This window comes from Rattus norvegicus, chromosome 4 (assembly GCF_021556685.1).
Source record: "Rattus norvegicus strain SHRSP/BbbUtx chromosome 4, alternate assembly SHRSP_T2T, whole genome shotgun sequence".
Classification (NCBI taxonomy): domain Eukaryota; kingdom Metazoa; phylum Chordata; class Mammalia; order Rodentia; family Muridae; genus Rattus; species Rattus norvegicus.
The window spans coordinates 66,470,493-66,485,628 of record NC_141537.1 but is presented as its reverse complement, the minus strand read 5'-3'; the positions used below and the strand labels follow the sequence as shown (position 1 = coordinate 66,485,628).

General features: G+C 43.4%; 1 protein-coding gene across 7 annotated transcripts in view; it reads left to right on the top strand.

Annotated features, from left to right (window-relative positions):
* The window catches only part of Dgki (diacylglycerol kinase, iota), a 452,769-nt gene that overhangs the window by 162,904 nt on the left and 274,729 nt on the right, over positions 1–15,136 (top strand). For all 7 annotated transcript variants that reach the window (XM_087659331.1, NM_198782.2, XM_087659334.1 and 4 more), the window contains 1 exon segment: positions 5,214–5,309. In XM_087659331.1, the coding sequence (XP_087515457.1) occupies positions 5,214–5,309 (96 nt within the window).

Sequence of the window (15,136 nt, the reverse complement as noted above, 5' to 3'; positions counted from 1 at the left end):
ATTTTGAAGCTACATAGAAGGGGGAAATTAAAGCGACCTGGGAAGAAAAAGTAGCCTCTTGCCCAGGCATGTGGTTGACGTCTCTCTCCAACTGAATCAAGAATTTCATCTCAGTGTTTGCTCTGAAGATCGCTGACATAGAGACGATGTTCTGTCAATAGGAGGATGCTACAAATACAGGTGCTAACATCAGAGTAACTCATTCTTAAGGCCTAAGTGAACATGACCTTTGAGTATGACCCAGTAGCAGTTCTTCAGATTTCTGTAAAATCTCACAAGAATCCTCTCCTGTAACCCTGTGACCAAACTCAGGTTTAACCTATTAAATTGTGATCCTATGCAAGCAAGGCACCCGTGGACTCACTCTGTAGTGTTATTTATTGAAAAGTGGGGAAAGAGAAGAATAAAGCTCCTTAACAGCTATTTGAGATTAAGTTGAGAGTTACCAAAATCATGTACAAGACTTAGGGGCTCATGCCTGCAGTCCCTGTGCTTGGAATGTTGAAGTAGGGGGATAAGGTATTAAATGTCATCTTCAGCTATGTAGCATGTTTAAGGACAGCCTGGGCTACATGAGATCCTGCTTCAGAAAACCAAAATCAAACGAGAGCAGACCAATTAAGCCATATTTACAGCTCTAGCTAAGATACTTAAACTCCAACCTCTTTTGATTAGCCTATCTACCCCTGGGTATGTTTCATCCTCTCCCAGAGGCCACTTGTTCTGTTAACCTCTGAAATCAACCAAAAGTCTCTTTGTAATAGGTTCCAACCCTGTTTCGTACTGGATAACTTTGAAATTCTTTACTGCAGCAAACCTCAGCTTTCCCTTATCAAAGGTCTCCAAATAGAGCTCTGTTGGCTGCAGCAGGTAATCACAGAGCAGCAGGACATCTCAGGCTCTTGCCCCAACTACTGTTGATGTTGCATTTTGAAAAATAGATACTAGGAGTGGAGACAAAAAGTAGGGATACCAGTTGTGGTTGGACATTGAGATATTCTGAGCTGGAGCACATAGTAACAGTAGAAGCGGAGAATAGTAACAGGGCTTTGCATGCAGTTTGAAATTAAGATTAAATGAGATTTGTTTGCTGTTATAGACAGACACTAGAGTTTTAGCCTAAATAGTGAGAATGGAAATGCCATTTACTGAAAATGCAGAGAGAAGACAGGTAAGAGTAGAGTAGTGGAGAAAACCCAGTTTAGATATTCTGGAGAGATGCTTTGGGCAGATGAGTGGAGCTCAAAGAAGAGAGTCATATCGTGTAAGTAATTTCGAAGTTAACAGTTACTCAATGAGTGCTGCAGTCAGGAGAACTCAGTGCAGTAATCTAAGAACTGAATGTGAAAGGAAAAGAATAAAGATCTGAGCATTGGGCTTCAGAACACTTCAGTGTTGAAAATTTGGGCATAGGAAGATCTAACAAAGCAGACTAGGAAGAAATAACCACAGAAGCATCAGAAAACCCGGCAGAGTAGAAGAAAGTGAAAAGTGCCTCAAGAATGGTGTGGTCTTCAGTGTCGAAGTTGCTGATGAACATGAAGACTGACCAATGGCCATTGGATTCAGCCATGTGCAGTCACTGGGAATCTTTGGAAAACAGTTTTGCAGAGGTCGAACACCTGGAACTGAGTTCAGGAAATCATAGTGATGCATAAAGGAAGTGACAGAATACAAGAGTGCTCTGTTGAGCTCTCCCTCTAGAGGGAGAAGCGTGGAAATGTGTCAAGAAAGCAAGTGTTGATGAACTTAGTTGTTTTCAGCTCCTATTTTTCTGTGTATCTGTGACTGTGATGCCAGTCAGTTCTGACTTTTACTTTTTATTTCTGGAGTTCCATATCATGAAGTTTTGTATATGACCAGTATCCATATCTGTACTTCTTGGTTTCATAACATCCTCTTGTGTTGTACTTCTTGTGACCATTTTGTTTTGTTTTGTCTTATTTTTCTACTGAGGAGTTTTAGATAAACCAAATCAGGTATATTTTCTTTTTTACCTTTCTTCCATTAGAACTATTTCTTTTGGAAATATTTCCCAAGCAATGAATGTTTTTACTCTGTCCTTTCTTTAGATGTCTGTGCCTTTTGCTCTTCTGCCCATCACCTCCGGGCTTTTCATGGCGAACTCCAGATCTATGTGTCTGTTACTGCTTTGTGTCCTTCCTTACTATTGATGGAGATGCTTCCTGCCAGTTTCTCTCTTACTCTTATTTCTCTTGCTGCGGGTTGTACTAGACAGAGAAGAATGCAAGCATTTTGGCTCACAGACATGCTGTAGATTCTATTATCTAAAAAGCTCAAAGAGGTAGGGTGAAGTCGCTTGGGTCATAGACTCCAAAGCACATTAGAGCCATCTCGAGACCTTTGAGCAATTATTACATACAAATGTCACTGAGATTTACTTACACAGACTCTCTGAAACGACACCCACATATTTTAAAAATGTTATCAGGCCACTGAGTAGATAGTTCACAATGAGAACCAGTTCACTAGATGGTGGTAGGATACAGTAAAGCCCCCTGCTTTTTCCTTCCACAAGTCCATGTCTTTGAAATCAGGTTTCTATCCAAAATGAGTCTAACTAAAATATTAGTCTTGCTGTGGTGGCTCTGAGGCAAGACTGACCAGCGAGCCTCTAAAGGCTTATCAATGGCATACCATTTAGCAAAGGAGTCTGAGGCTGCTCTGTACAGGCCGCATAAGTCAGGTATGGGGTGCTGGCAATAGTCTGACTTCCAGGTCCTTACCTGACCGTCTAGGACATCAATATGGGCCCACCTTGCTTGTTACTGTCCAAGGTTCTTGACATTTGCTCCACTGTAACACTTTTATATTGGACTCCTCATAATAATCACCAGATTTCCTCCGAAGCCCTTCCCTTTAGTGCTGCTGTTGCTATGTCATGTTTAGCTTTCGGCTTTTCTCGTCAGTTTGCCATGGCGAGATGTCATAGCATCCCAGTGACTGGTGCCAGCACTGAAAAACAAATGCTGAGTGAGACAACCGAAGGGGTTGCTTTCGTGTAACTGGGTAGAAGTTTAAAGTTGGATGATCACTCCCCTGTAGTGTTTTAAGCTTCTTTAGGACATCTTTAAAGAAGTGACCTATTCTCTGATGATGTCATCATACTGTAAAAACTTTTAAGATCCAACTCCATGTCTAGTCTTCCTCTCTTTGGATATTGTTACACAAGAAGAGGAGAGCTCTATTTCTCCCATGACTGTCTATGTACAAATCGAGCATTTTCACCGAAGGAGGGTATCACTGGGGAGAAGATACAAGGTCACCTTTGCTATAGTTGGTGACCATTATTCTCAACAGCTCTGTTTACTTTCTGGGAGGCTTAGGTGCGTTTTCTAATGTGAGACAAGGTCTCACTGTGTAGCTCAGGCTGGCCTTGAACACTCGATCAGGACTTCTGTCTCAATGCTGTTACTATCACACATGTGCTCCAGTCTATGCCTAACTTAAGAGTGGTTTTTGAGGCACTTGGGGTTGAGTATGACCTGGCCTCATTTCAGGGTCTCCCTGTGCCTTTGACATTTATATACCTGATCTCTTTTCCCTCGAGGTTACATCTCACTCCTGCTGTTTTGAGGCTTACTTCCCTCAAAGGGGAAGCTCTTGAAGCATCTAGATCCTGAGACTATTTACCCTATAGGAAAAAATGGCATGTATTTGAATCCCAAGAAATGTATTCCTTGTAAAATAAATAAATAAGCAACATGGCATTTGATTCTCATCTTCCTGCTCCCTGAATTGGTCTGCATTTCTGCTTCTCTCTTCCAAGTCTTGACTGCTGTGAGCTGTTGTGTGGATGTTTGTAGAGTAAGTTGTCCTAAGATAGACCTCTAATGTATTTGCTTGTTCTGTGAAGCTCTTTACTGAAGTCACCCCGTTCTCTGCTCAGGTTATTATCACAAAATACTACAGACTGAGTGGCTTAAGCCACAGATATTGATTTCCCACCATTTTTAAGCCCAGAAGGTACAGGGAAAGGTGCTGGCACACTGGGTTCCTGGTGCAGGCCCTTTTCCTGTCCAGCAGGTAACTGTTTTCGTGCTGTGAACTCAGATGGCTTTTCCTTAGTGCATGCATGTGTAGAGAGGGAGCGCACTCTTGGGGTTCCTTCCGATGAGGACATCCATCCCATGGTGAAATCTACACCTTCATGACCTGTTTACTTCCCAAAGGCCTTGTCCTAATACCATTACACTGTGCTTTCGATTTTAGCATATGACACGGGTACAGCCCACCATATCCTCCACCAAAAGATGACTGCCGGTTCTTGATTTCTGATACAGAATAAGATGAAACAACATTGCCTTTTCCCAGAAACCCGATAGGCTTACTGTCACGTTCCTTTATGGTTAGTCTAATACAGTGTTTTCCCCAACATCCTATCTTTTCTGCAGCTAAACAATATACAGTTAGTACACAAATTCATATTCTCTAAAGTGGCCTATCAGAAGAAAAGCCGTGGAATTCTATTTGCCATATTTGTAACCCAAATGACTGCCCGCCCTCCTCTCCACTGTACACTGCACATTTATGGATAAAACGGGCTCGGTGCTCACTGTGCTGTGCGTCTCGGCTGCTCTGAGCATTGTCAGAAGTGTGTATTTTTAGGAAGCAGGCAAATTACCCGGTTTGTAAAATTTAGAATTAATTGGGTGGAAGGCCTTACAGAATTAGCAATCTGTTTGGATTAGTAGAAATGTATTGTGCTTCGAGCTCCAGAGAGGCACGCTCATTATAAATGCATTGTCAGACTTACCTGGAGTATTTCAGTACCATCATGTTCTTTCTTAGCCAGTTCACTAAGTAGAGGGAAATTTTAATCTAACGTTGGTCTCCTGTGTCATCACATCATTGGGGTGGGGTCTGGATAAACAAGACCGCATGGAGCCACTCAGAGTTACTGTCTTTCCCCTCATTTGTTGAAGATGTTCCAAGGTGATGCATCCATGGATAAGACCTTTATAGAGTCCATAGTTATCTAGGTTACAAATCAAAGCTCCCAAACACCCCTTCCTGGAATTTCCATAGGGTCAACTCCATCAGTCTTTGAAGATCCTGGGAAGACTGTTTAAACTCCTCAGAATCACTAAGTGTCTTGCATTAAAAAAACAAACAAACAAAAAAGTCCAGAGTTGAAGTTCCTCCCTTGATGCTGAAGAGAAAACTGAAGTGGGTGGGTCTTTTCCTTGCAGGAGAATGCTGTGAATGGGGAGCACCTATGGCTGGAGACCAACGTCTCGGGGGACCTCTGCTACTTGGGGGAGGAGAACTGCCAAGTCCGATTTGCAGTGAGTATGTCCCACGATGCCTACTTAGTCTTTCCAGGAAACAGCCCCTGTGTCTGTGAGCGATAGGGATGAGAGGAAGAGTGTGCCCAAATATCCCACTTGGAAAGGCTCCATCTTCACGACATAGAATCTGCCTCTTGTTTTTAAGGTTTACAGTTCAAGTTTCCATGGGTCCAGGCTGTCAACTTTAAAGACTTTAGGGTTTCAATGTGTAGGCTCCACATTAATGTATTTGATGCTTACCATCATAGTGGGTGTGGGAGGTGTTGCGTTTACTGGGAGTCAGAGAAGGGTGTATATGACTGGGGGGATGTCACTGATAGTGGTGTATAGAGTGGCAGGAGGCCTGTGTAGAGATGTAGGGACTGATCTCTCTGAAGGACAGTGGCCATGGAATGGGAGTATGCGTGGTGTCTTAGTTAGGGTCTTATTTCTGTGAACAGACACCATGGCCAATGTAAGTTTTATAAAGGACAACATTTAATTGGGGCTGACTTACAGGTTCAGAGGTTCAGTCCATTATCATCAAGGTGGGAGCATGGCAGCATCCAGGCAGGCATGGTGCAGGAGGAGCTGAGTTCTACATCTTCACCTAAAGGAAGCCAGGAACAGACTGAGCATCCTTAGGCAGCTAGGAGGAGGGTCTCCAAGCCCACCCCCACAGTGACGCACTTCCTCCAACAAGGCCACGCCTTCTAATAGTCTCACTCCCTGCGCCAAACGTATGCAAGCCATGACAGGTGGTAAAGGTGGAAACAACCATGTGGGATGTGGATGAGGTTAGCCTCTTTCCACACAGAGATCTGGACAGTGCAATTTCAGAAATGATTTGATAAATCTACAGCTAAGTAAGTAGGAATGACTTTTACTTATTAAAACTCACTTTGTGCCCCTATCTAGGGTTTCAACTTCTCTTTGGGGGCTGGGCTTGGGAGCACATACCTATAATCACAACACTGAGGAGAAAGATGTAGGATGACAAATTTGAGAATAGCCTGGGTCACATAGTCTCCTTGTTTCCTATTTCTGTTACTGTGACAGAATGTGCTTTGAAGGGCAAAGATTCATTAAGTTTACAATTTTAAGGTATAGTCCACCATTGCCGAGAACTCATGGCAGGAACTCGAATATATTCGAACCCGCAATCAAGATCAGAGAGACCATGAACACATACATGCTTACTTGTACCTAGCCCCTTCTCTACATTTATATTGTTTAGGATAGGGGATGGTGCTACCCATAGTGGGCTGGGATTCCCATCTCAACTAAGGAATAAAGACAATCTTCCACAAGCATGCCTATAGGTTAGCCTGATCTAGACAATCCCTTATTGATGTATTCTCTTCTCATTTTTTCTGGATTGTGCCAATGTAATAATTATAACTAAAAATTGCGTTATAGCAGTAAAGCTGATCCTGGTGGCAGGGGCCTGGGTGAGCTGGCCAGAGGGTGTGAGCATGAGAGAAGTGGCCCTGTCTCTTGTCTGCTGTGCAGTGGCTATATGGTGGCATCATCTAGGGGGAAATCCCTCCCACTCCCTTTTGCCCTCATCACTGGTAGTGGACAGGATAATTAGCCCTATGGGTCATTGAAACAGGAGAGTTGGTCCTGCCCCTCACCTGTTCCAGTACTCAGGGGTGTGGGCCTTGCACCTCACCTGGGCAGGAGGGTAGAGCTGGCTTTGGTTGTAGGAGTTTCTGTTGAGCTAAACCTGGGGGCATGAGGGTGTGAGAGTAGGAGAGCTGGCAGGCTGATCAGCTCAGATAACTCTTAGGTACAGAGTTTTGAATTGACCCACCCCAATATCAACTGCTCGAGTTCATGAAGGAGTTGGTTCTATAGATCCAAACCTATAGGATCTTCATGACACAAAGCAACAACAGGATATACAAGAGGAGTCCTAGTGAGGTTCCAGTATTGATAGAGTAGCAAAAGCCAGAGGCCTTGTACCAGACCAATGAGTCATTGCAATAAACATTTTCAAGCAAAGAAGTATGGACAAAAGGGTGTACTGTGGGACACACTGTGACACACTATAGCTTCCACAAGGAGATTTTTTTTCCTTTGTTGCTAAGAGGTTGAAAGGGTGGCAGGCAACTACAAGGAGAGGGGATGTGAAATTCACAAGAACCAATAAATTTTTTAAATTGCATTGTAGTAAGACCCTACAAATGATCCCAAACGATTTAAAGGCACAAGATGTAGCTCAGTAGTAGAATACCTGCTTAGTGTGCATAAGGCCTTAGCTCTAATTCCCAGTGCTAAAAAAAAAAAAGCAATCATGAAGACTGAAAAGTGACAGTAAATAAGTTACAGAGAGACTGAATGTTTAATGCTGAGAAAGTAGGCTTAATTTTTGGCTACGTTTAAAAACTTAATCTAAAAATAGATTAACAGGAAACTTAGAATAGAAAAAAGAAAACAAAGAAGATAACAAAGAAGATAAGACTTCCTTCCCATTTAAGGAAATGATGTCATTACTTACATTGTATGCTCTGAGGGTTTTTATCATTATGCATGAAAATGGTTTGAGCAAAATGTAAGTCACTGGGACAATAAACAAATGTGTTTCCGTTAACGAGGAAGAAACTGAACTTCTGTCTGAGCCTGTAGAGGAGTAAGGCACCTGAGGACTTCCTGGGGCCGCTAAGACAACCACGGCTCAAAATCAACACCTTTTCTCCTCATGATAGCAGCTTTGATCCCCCCACTCCACACACACACACATAATTGTCTAGAACAACGTTGTTGTTTTTGGTGAAAGGTCTTTGTTTAATAGATATAAGGAACAGCAAAAGGTCCTGGAATGGCCCAAATGAACAGCTTGTGGATTTGAAGTCAAGAAACTTGGCTTCGGATCTGTGTGTTTCCACCCACCCTGTGACATTGAGGATTCATGACCTTCATGCAGCGGCTACCTTCTAGACAGAAAAAAGAGAGTAGGATTAAATTGCTTTTAATTTTGTTTCTAATTTGGATCTGTAATTAATCGTTTGCATTTCTTCTAATCTTGTTGTGAATTCAATTGATTTAAATATCAGCATTTCAACTTTATGCATATGTAGCTTTAATTAAATTATAATTGCATGGGGTTTGATTAAATTAACCAAATCTGTGAGAAGCTCAGCTGTTTGGACTAAAATGCTATAAATAATGAATTAACATTAAGGTGTTATATAATTGTGTAAACATTGGTTGTGGGATATCAGATAGCATGAAACGGAAGTAATGAAGCTGGCTTTGCCTGTGCATACGTGCTATATAGATCCTTCTGTCACCGGCTGGAGTGGCTCATTACCTAGTCCTGCCCCTCTCCAAATTGCTCCCCCTGGTCCTATTCTGGGCACTCATTTTGGGACAGCTGCTTGTTACTACTCTTGGCAAATAAATGAATTAATACAGGCACTTCATTTTCTCAGCATGCCACTAGGTAGGGCAGGCTGACCTTTGTATAGCCAGTGCTGATATCCTTCTGCCTCAACTGCCCTAGTGTCGCGGTTACAGGTATCCCATCACACCCAGCTCCATACTATGCATTTCCCCACTGAGCATTTCTACCCATCGTTGTTTGGCCACCATTACCTCTACCCCAGGACAAACACAGAGCGAATAGTGACGTCAGCACAAGGTCTGGGGTAGAGCTCTGAAAACTCTGTGTCCTAGAATCTTTCTCCTGTGAAGTGGAGAAGTGTTATGTGAGAATTGGATGCAAGGCCTAGACAGGGATTAAAATCAGAGACAGGTCAGGAACAGACCAGACGCAAAGGAATTCATTGCCAATCTATATTTGAGACATGTAAGCAACGCCACCAGATGAAAACAGCTCTGAGGAGGCAGTCAGCCCTCATGAGCCTCTTTAATTAGCGGAGGCTGTAAAATGAGGAGCTGTAGTGCTGGCTGGTCTAGTCTGAGATGGCCTGTCTCCTGATCACTTGGCAGGAGTGTGAATGAACAGCCATCACGTAACTGGCATTACGTGGCAAAGGCGTTCAGTAGCTTCTGCCTCTCCACCCACTTCATACAGCAATGCATTGGCCATCTTGAATGCCGAGTTTTAGGAGAGACATTGAAAAGAAATGCAAGATTCAGAGGAGAGCGACCAAGTTGGTTTACAGTGTGGAACTTTGTGATAAAGAAGAATTCAGTAGCACAATTACAACTGAGTATTAAAGAGAGGGAATGGGTAGAGGAAGACTGCCTATGATTTGAAGAGTTGCTTTGAAGGAAACTCCCAGCCATGATGAAGATTGAGCCCTACTCTCCATCTAGACCCAGGGACCCTAACAGTGGTCGTGGCCCTCCAGTGACCATAAGGTTCCCCCGAGGCACTTGTGAGCGATTTCACTTACAGTTTCCCTCCCTGCTCCAAGGGCTAACTCAGCTGTGCCTGGAGATGAACTTTTAAACAAGCGATTTTAAGAAGAACATTAAATGCTCTGATGCAGGTGGTTACACAGACCTCACTGGAAGCGGCCGTAGCACAGCATTGTCCAGCAACGTACTTCGGTGCCGGGAGAAGTGGACTCAAAAGGTGTATTTAGTTTGGTGTAGATGGCTATCTCTCAAGGATGCTGGAGAAAGGTGATGGGTGCCTATTTCCAGCAAGAATTCAGACAAGGAAGGTGCTACTTTTGCAACTTCTTTGAAGTGAGTGAAGTTTCCATGAGAAAGCATGCACATATAGACTGTGTATTAATTAGATTTACACTTCCTTCCATGTGCCACCTTTCAAGAACGAAGACTTGTGGATGTTCTTGTTGCCAGGTACCACCAGCTGGCTTATCACCAAGTACAGCAGGATGGGTTTTTTGCCCGGAGCACAGGGAGTGGAGTTGGGGGGGAACAGGCGGAAGGAAAAGATCTCCAGAGCAACCTTTCCATTTCACTCTCTTTTTGCCAAGCAAATGTCATGCCAAGTTACAAGGGAAACCCATGGGACTGGATGCAAACAGCAGCTGCCTCACAGACCTGGAAATAATACTCATTTTACACGAGTTGAGGGAAGAGAATATTTCAGATAGAAGAACATGAACAAAGTCAGATGTAGTGTGATATATCCTGTATGCCTGGCCCCTTTAAAGGATTCCCCAGTTGCTAGTCTACTGGCCCTTTAAGAATTCTTAGCTATTAAAACTGCTTGACCCTATGACCTTCAGTGTTGGTTGCCGCTTGGATTTCTGGGCACAGCATAGGATATACAACCAGCTGAGGCTGAGAAAGTGAATTGCTCAAGCAGAGTGAGAAGAGAGTGCAGTTGGTACAGAACTGAGAAGAGAGAAGACAGTTGTTGTAGAAGATATTGCTAGGAGACAGTTGAGCCAGGAGAAGCTGAGCTAAGGAGATAGGGTAGAACAGTTGTTCTCATTTGGAGCTGCTAGCATTGGGAAAACTGGGAAAAGGCACTGTTTAAGCAGACTGATGGAGAACTGAGGGAGGACCGGTTAGAAGAGACATTGAAGGGGCTGGGCTGGAAACTGGGAGGAAAGGCTGGGAAAGAAATTAGATTCAGGGATCTCTCTGTGTCTGTGTCTGTGTCTGTGTCTGTGTCTGTGTCTGTGTCTGTGTCTGTGTCTGTGTCTGTGTCTGTGTCTGTGTCTGTGTCTGTGTCTGTGTGTCTGTGTCTGTCTGTCTGTCTCTCTCTCTCATCTAGTATTAGGAAGTGAAACTGCAGGGATTAAGGGTGGGAAAAAGAACCTACAAATTAGCAAAGACCAGCTACACTCAGAGGCAGGAGTGAGCTCTTCAGAGCAAGGCAACAGTCAAGGTGTGTGAGCACCAAAGGAGTCTGTTGTCAGGAGGAATGGGAAGGACAGAAAGGACAGATGGGCTTGGGTATGTCTCCATGATTGTCAACCCAAACAGGGAACATGCTATAAAGGTCAGTGATCTCACAGAGCATGACTGCACACTGTGTTGTCTAAACCACAGCAAACTTAAAGGTGAATATAGCTGTTAACATTAGTGGTCTGTAGCCCAGAGGGTGAATGAGAGCTGTATCAAGGATACTGGGATGTCACCCTCATCTACATGGACACTGGAACTTCTATTTAAAACCAAAGCTAGGACTGTGGATGTAGGTCAGTTTGTGTGATGTTTGCCTGGTGTGCACAAAGCTCTCATCCGATCCTCAGCATAGCAGAGCTTAAATCCAGGCATGGCGGTGCACGTACATAATCTCAGCACTTCATACACGGGGACAGGAGAATCAGAAATTCAAGACTGGCCTTGATGGTATAGTTAGTGTAAGGGCCAGTCTGGGCTATCTGTGACCCCATCTCAGTAAATAAATGAAACTCGGGATGTACTAGAAGGGCAGAGCCTCCTGATGCTGTGTAGATCGATGATTCTAGCTGATGCTGGAGCATATGGAATGTAAGCTGGTGACTGCATCCCACTGAGTACTGTCATAGCGGAGTTCGCTCCAGAGCTTCAGTACTGAATAACCTGATGTGAAAACCTTTAATTTTTTTTTTGGGGGGGGAATTCTGGTTGTAATATTTAACTGTTTAAATTTAACTAATATTTATACCAATAAAGACACGAGAGGCTTAAACTGAGGTAAAAAAGTCTGCTAGCTCAGCAAGGTAATTTTATTTTCTTAACTGTATACAAAATATCTATTTATAAGTCTGATTCTACAGCTAAACTGCTAACTCTTTAGAAATCTCTGTGTAATTCTACTGAGCTACTCTAGCTTTCTCTCGAGCTCCTCCGAACCCAACTCTCTTTCCTAGAATACTGTTTTACCTGTGTTCTGCCAGCTGCTTCTCTGTTGTTCCTGTAAGCCCAAAGAGAAAATCTCATCTCTTACCTGGAGCTCCTTCCATAAGGTTCTTCAAACCAAGAGAGGGTGAGGTGGGGAGCGAGAGTGCACTATCAAAGGTCCAATTGCTGTAAAAGAAGTCTCTAAACTCCTCTCCTATGATTAAACCACCAAAGAGCACACATGGAGGGACCCATGGCTCCAGCCACATAGGTAGTAGAGGATGGCCTTGTTGGGCATCAAATGAGCGGAGAGGCCCTTGGTCCTGTGAAGGCTTGATGTCCCAGTGTAGGGGAATGCCAGGGCGGGGAGGCAGGAGGGAGTGGGTAGGTGGGTGAGGAACACCCTCATAGAAGCAGGGGGAGGAGAATGGAATAGGGGGTTTCCAGAGGGGAAACTGTGAAAGGGGATAACATTTGAAATGTAAATAAAGAAAATATCCAATTTAAAAAGAAAAAGAAAAAAGCTCCTCCCCTACACCCTTGACAGGCTGAACTATTTTACCCTGGTGGAGGTGGGAGTCTCTAAGACAAGTCATTAGGGACCTAACCATTTCAATTTATTGTGGAGAAGCTCACGGCCATTCAGCTGACTTCTCAGATCATAGAGCAAAGACCACAAGCCTTCTCCCAAGCGACTTGCCTTAAAATAGGCAGAAATTTTCCACTCTTAGGCACTCTTATCTGTGGAGGCTTTTACAGGCACACCCAAACAACGTCTCTACAGGGCACACTTAAGTTGCATCTGACATCTTCTTAAGTTTTTATATTTTGCTAACAATTAGTTTTTCTATATACAATAATCAAATATCCTGTAACATCTGGTGACAACATCCAGTACTATAGAACATCTGTGCCAGCGTTTTCATGGGATTAAATTTAGTCCCACGTAGTCAAGATTTCCCAAGTCAGTAGTCCTCCCTTCCTGTCTTTCTTGATTTCTTCTTTTCTTCATGGCGTAAGGAAGAAAAAGGGCTGGAAATACAAGGAAACTAGAGTAGAAGCCTCTCTGTTTCCCAGTGTGATTGTTGGAAGAAAAACTAAGTAAAATTCTACTCTAGTTTGGTGATATTAAACATTTTTATTTACATTAATTAATCTTGGGGAGGATGTGCAGCATAGCATGCTTGTCATGAGGACAAACAGAAACTTGGGAATCAGTCTTCTCGTAACTTCCACCACGTGGTTTTTGTATCAAACAGGTTTGTTAGCCTATGTGTCGATCAGCCGCCTTGCCATAACACGTGAAGTTTATTTTCATACACCTTTCTGCATTCGTTTATTCTCTTGTGTTATGTGGTCTGAGAACCCAGCACCAGGGAACTTCAGAAATGCTGAGAATGTAAGTTAGACAGCTGTAACTACTTGATGACTTCATTGTTCAGTGAGGACTGTAATAAAAGTATTCTATCCTTGTGCTGATGGGAAAAGATACTCAGCCCCGTGCCTGTCCCCGGAAGATTTTATCCAGAGAGCACACCAGTGCACATCTGATCATATATTTGAAAGAGACTTGGACATAGCCATCTGTAGGCTTAAACACCAGCCTTGATCATGAGGGGCTGGGCATGCACCTATAGGCAGTGTGCGTGGGGAGGAAATGGCCTCCAGACAGACTGACTTAGGTTCGTGAACTGATGGAACTTTGAACATTATTTCACTATCTTTTGTTTCTGTGATTGTCTTTGTATATCTTAAGTATTATCTATCGAGTTTCATGTTAGGGCTTCTCAATTGTGAGTGCGTGTTGCAATTTGAAATCCCCCACAGTCTCGTGTACTTGACTACTTAGTCTCCCGCGGTGGCACTATTTGGGGAGGTATTGGTGGAGTAGCTTTGCTGGAGGAAGTGCAGCACTTGGGGCAGGCTCTGAGAGCTTATAGCCTCGCTGTACCTCCAGTTCACTCTCTGCTTCTGTGCGTAGGGTTGCAGTGTGGTCTTGACATCTTTCTGCCATTGCTTTTCTTACTGTTACGGCTCTTTAGCCACCTGGAGGCAGAAGCCATAATCAACTCTACCTTAAGTTGCCTTTGGCTGTGCTACCTTATTATAGCCACAGAAATGTAACTAATACAGAAGCTGATACCAGGAGAAATAGGGTTGTTGCTGTCAAGAACTTGACCCTGTCTTTGTTTGTTTGTTTTTGAGGAATGTGGAGGAATTTGGAACTTTGGACTCAAAATATTCTAAGCCGAGCTTAATATTTTGTTCTAGTAGAAGCCTGGAATGTAAGTCCTGGAGACCTGGCTCAGAGGTTTCAGAGGGAAACAAGGATTTTATGAGTAACTTGACTGAAGGCTGTTCACATAATCCATTAGGAAAGAACCTACTTGTCTTCTGCTCAAGTCCTAAGAACTTGCATGAGGTTAAAAGAGAAGCAATGAGCCAGTTTCTTTGGTGGAAGAAATTTTAGCAGAGCATCAGATTCATGGTATCATCTATTAGTCTTATGTGGTCAACAATGAAAAAAGCAGCAAGTGCATCAGAAATAAATATAAGATGTGGGGATCTTAGAGGAATAGACATTAGTGTGGCAACAAGGTCATGTGCTAAAGAAAAAGTTCTGTTGAGGAGATTAACACCATTAAAGGAAAGCCTCCTACTCTGCATTAAAATAAGACTGTGCTCCCACAGAAAGACTCCACTGGTCTGATCTTCCAATGTGTCAAAGGAAAAGGCCTAAGAAGTTTCCCATTTCTAGAAAGCAACAGCATTCATCTAAATACAACCCTTAAGGTATTAGCAAGGGTCCTACCCAATTTTACAGCTGAACTTGGTGCTGTCTTCCACGAAACACTTTCTTTTGAGGCATGAAATATGCTGGAATGAGGGGGTCATGGATTCTTTCTCTGCAGTCCCCAGAGAGCCACTGAGGGCAGGCAGTCTGTGGCAGGGCTGGAGTTCCTGCAAAGAGCTGTGAGAGGCTGTTGCATGATGCCGTGGAGGTGAAGCCTGGGCTGCATCAGAAATCCCAAGATGTTGGACATGCCAGACATATGCCAGAAATGCCAGACATATGCCAAGTAGAGCAGAGCCTACATCAAGTACACAAGGACTCAACCAGC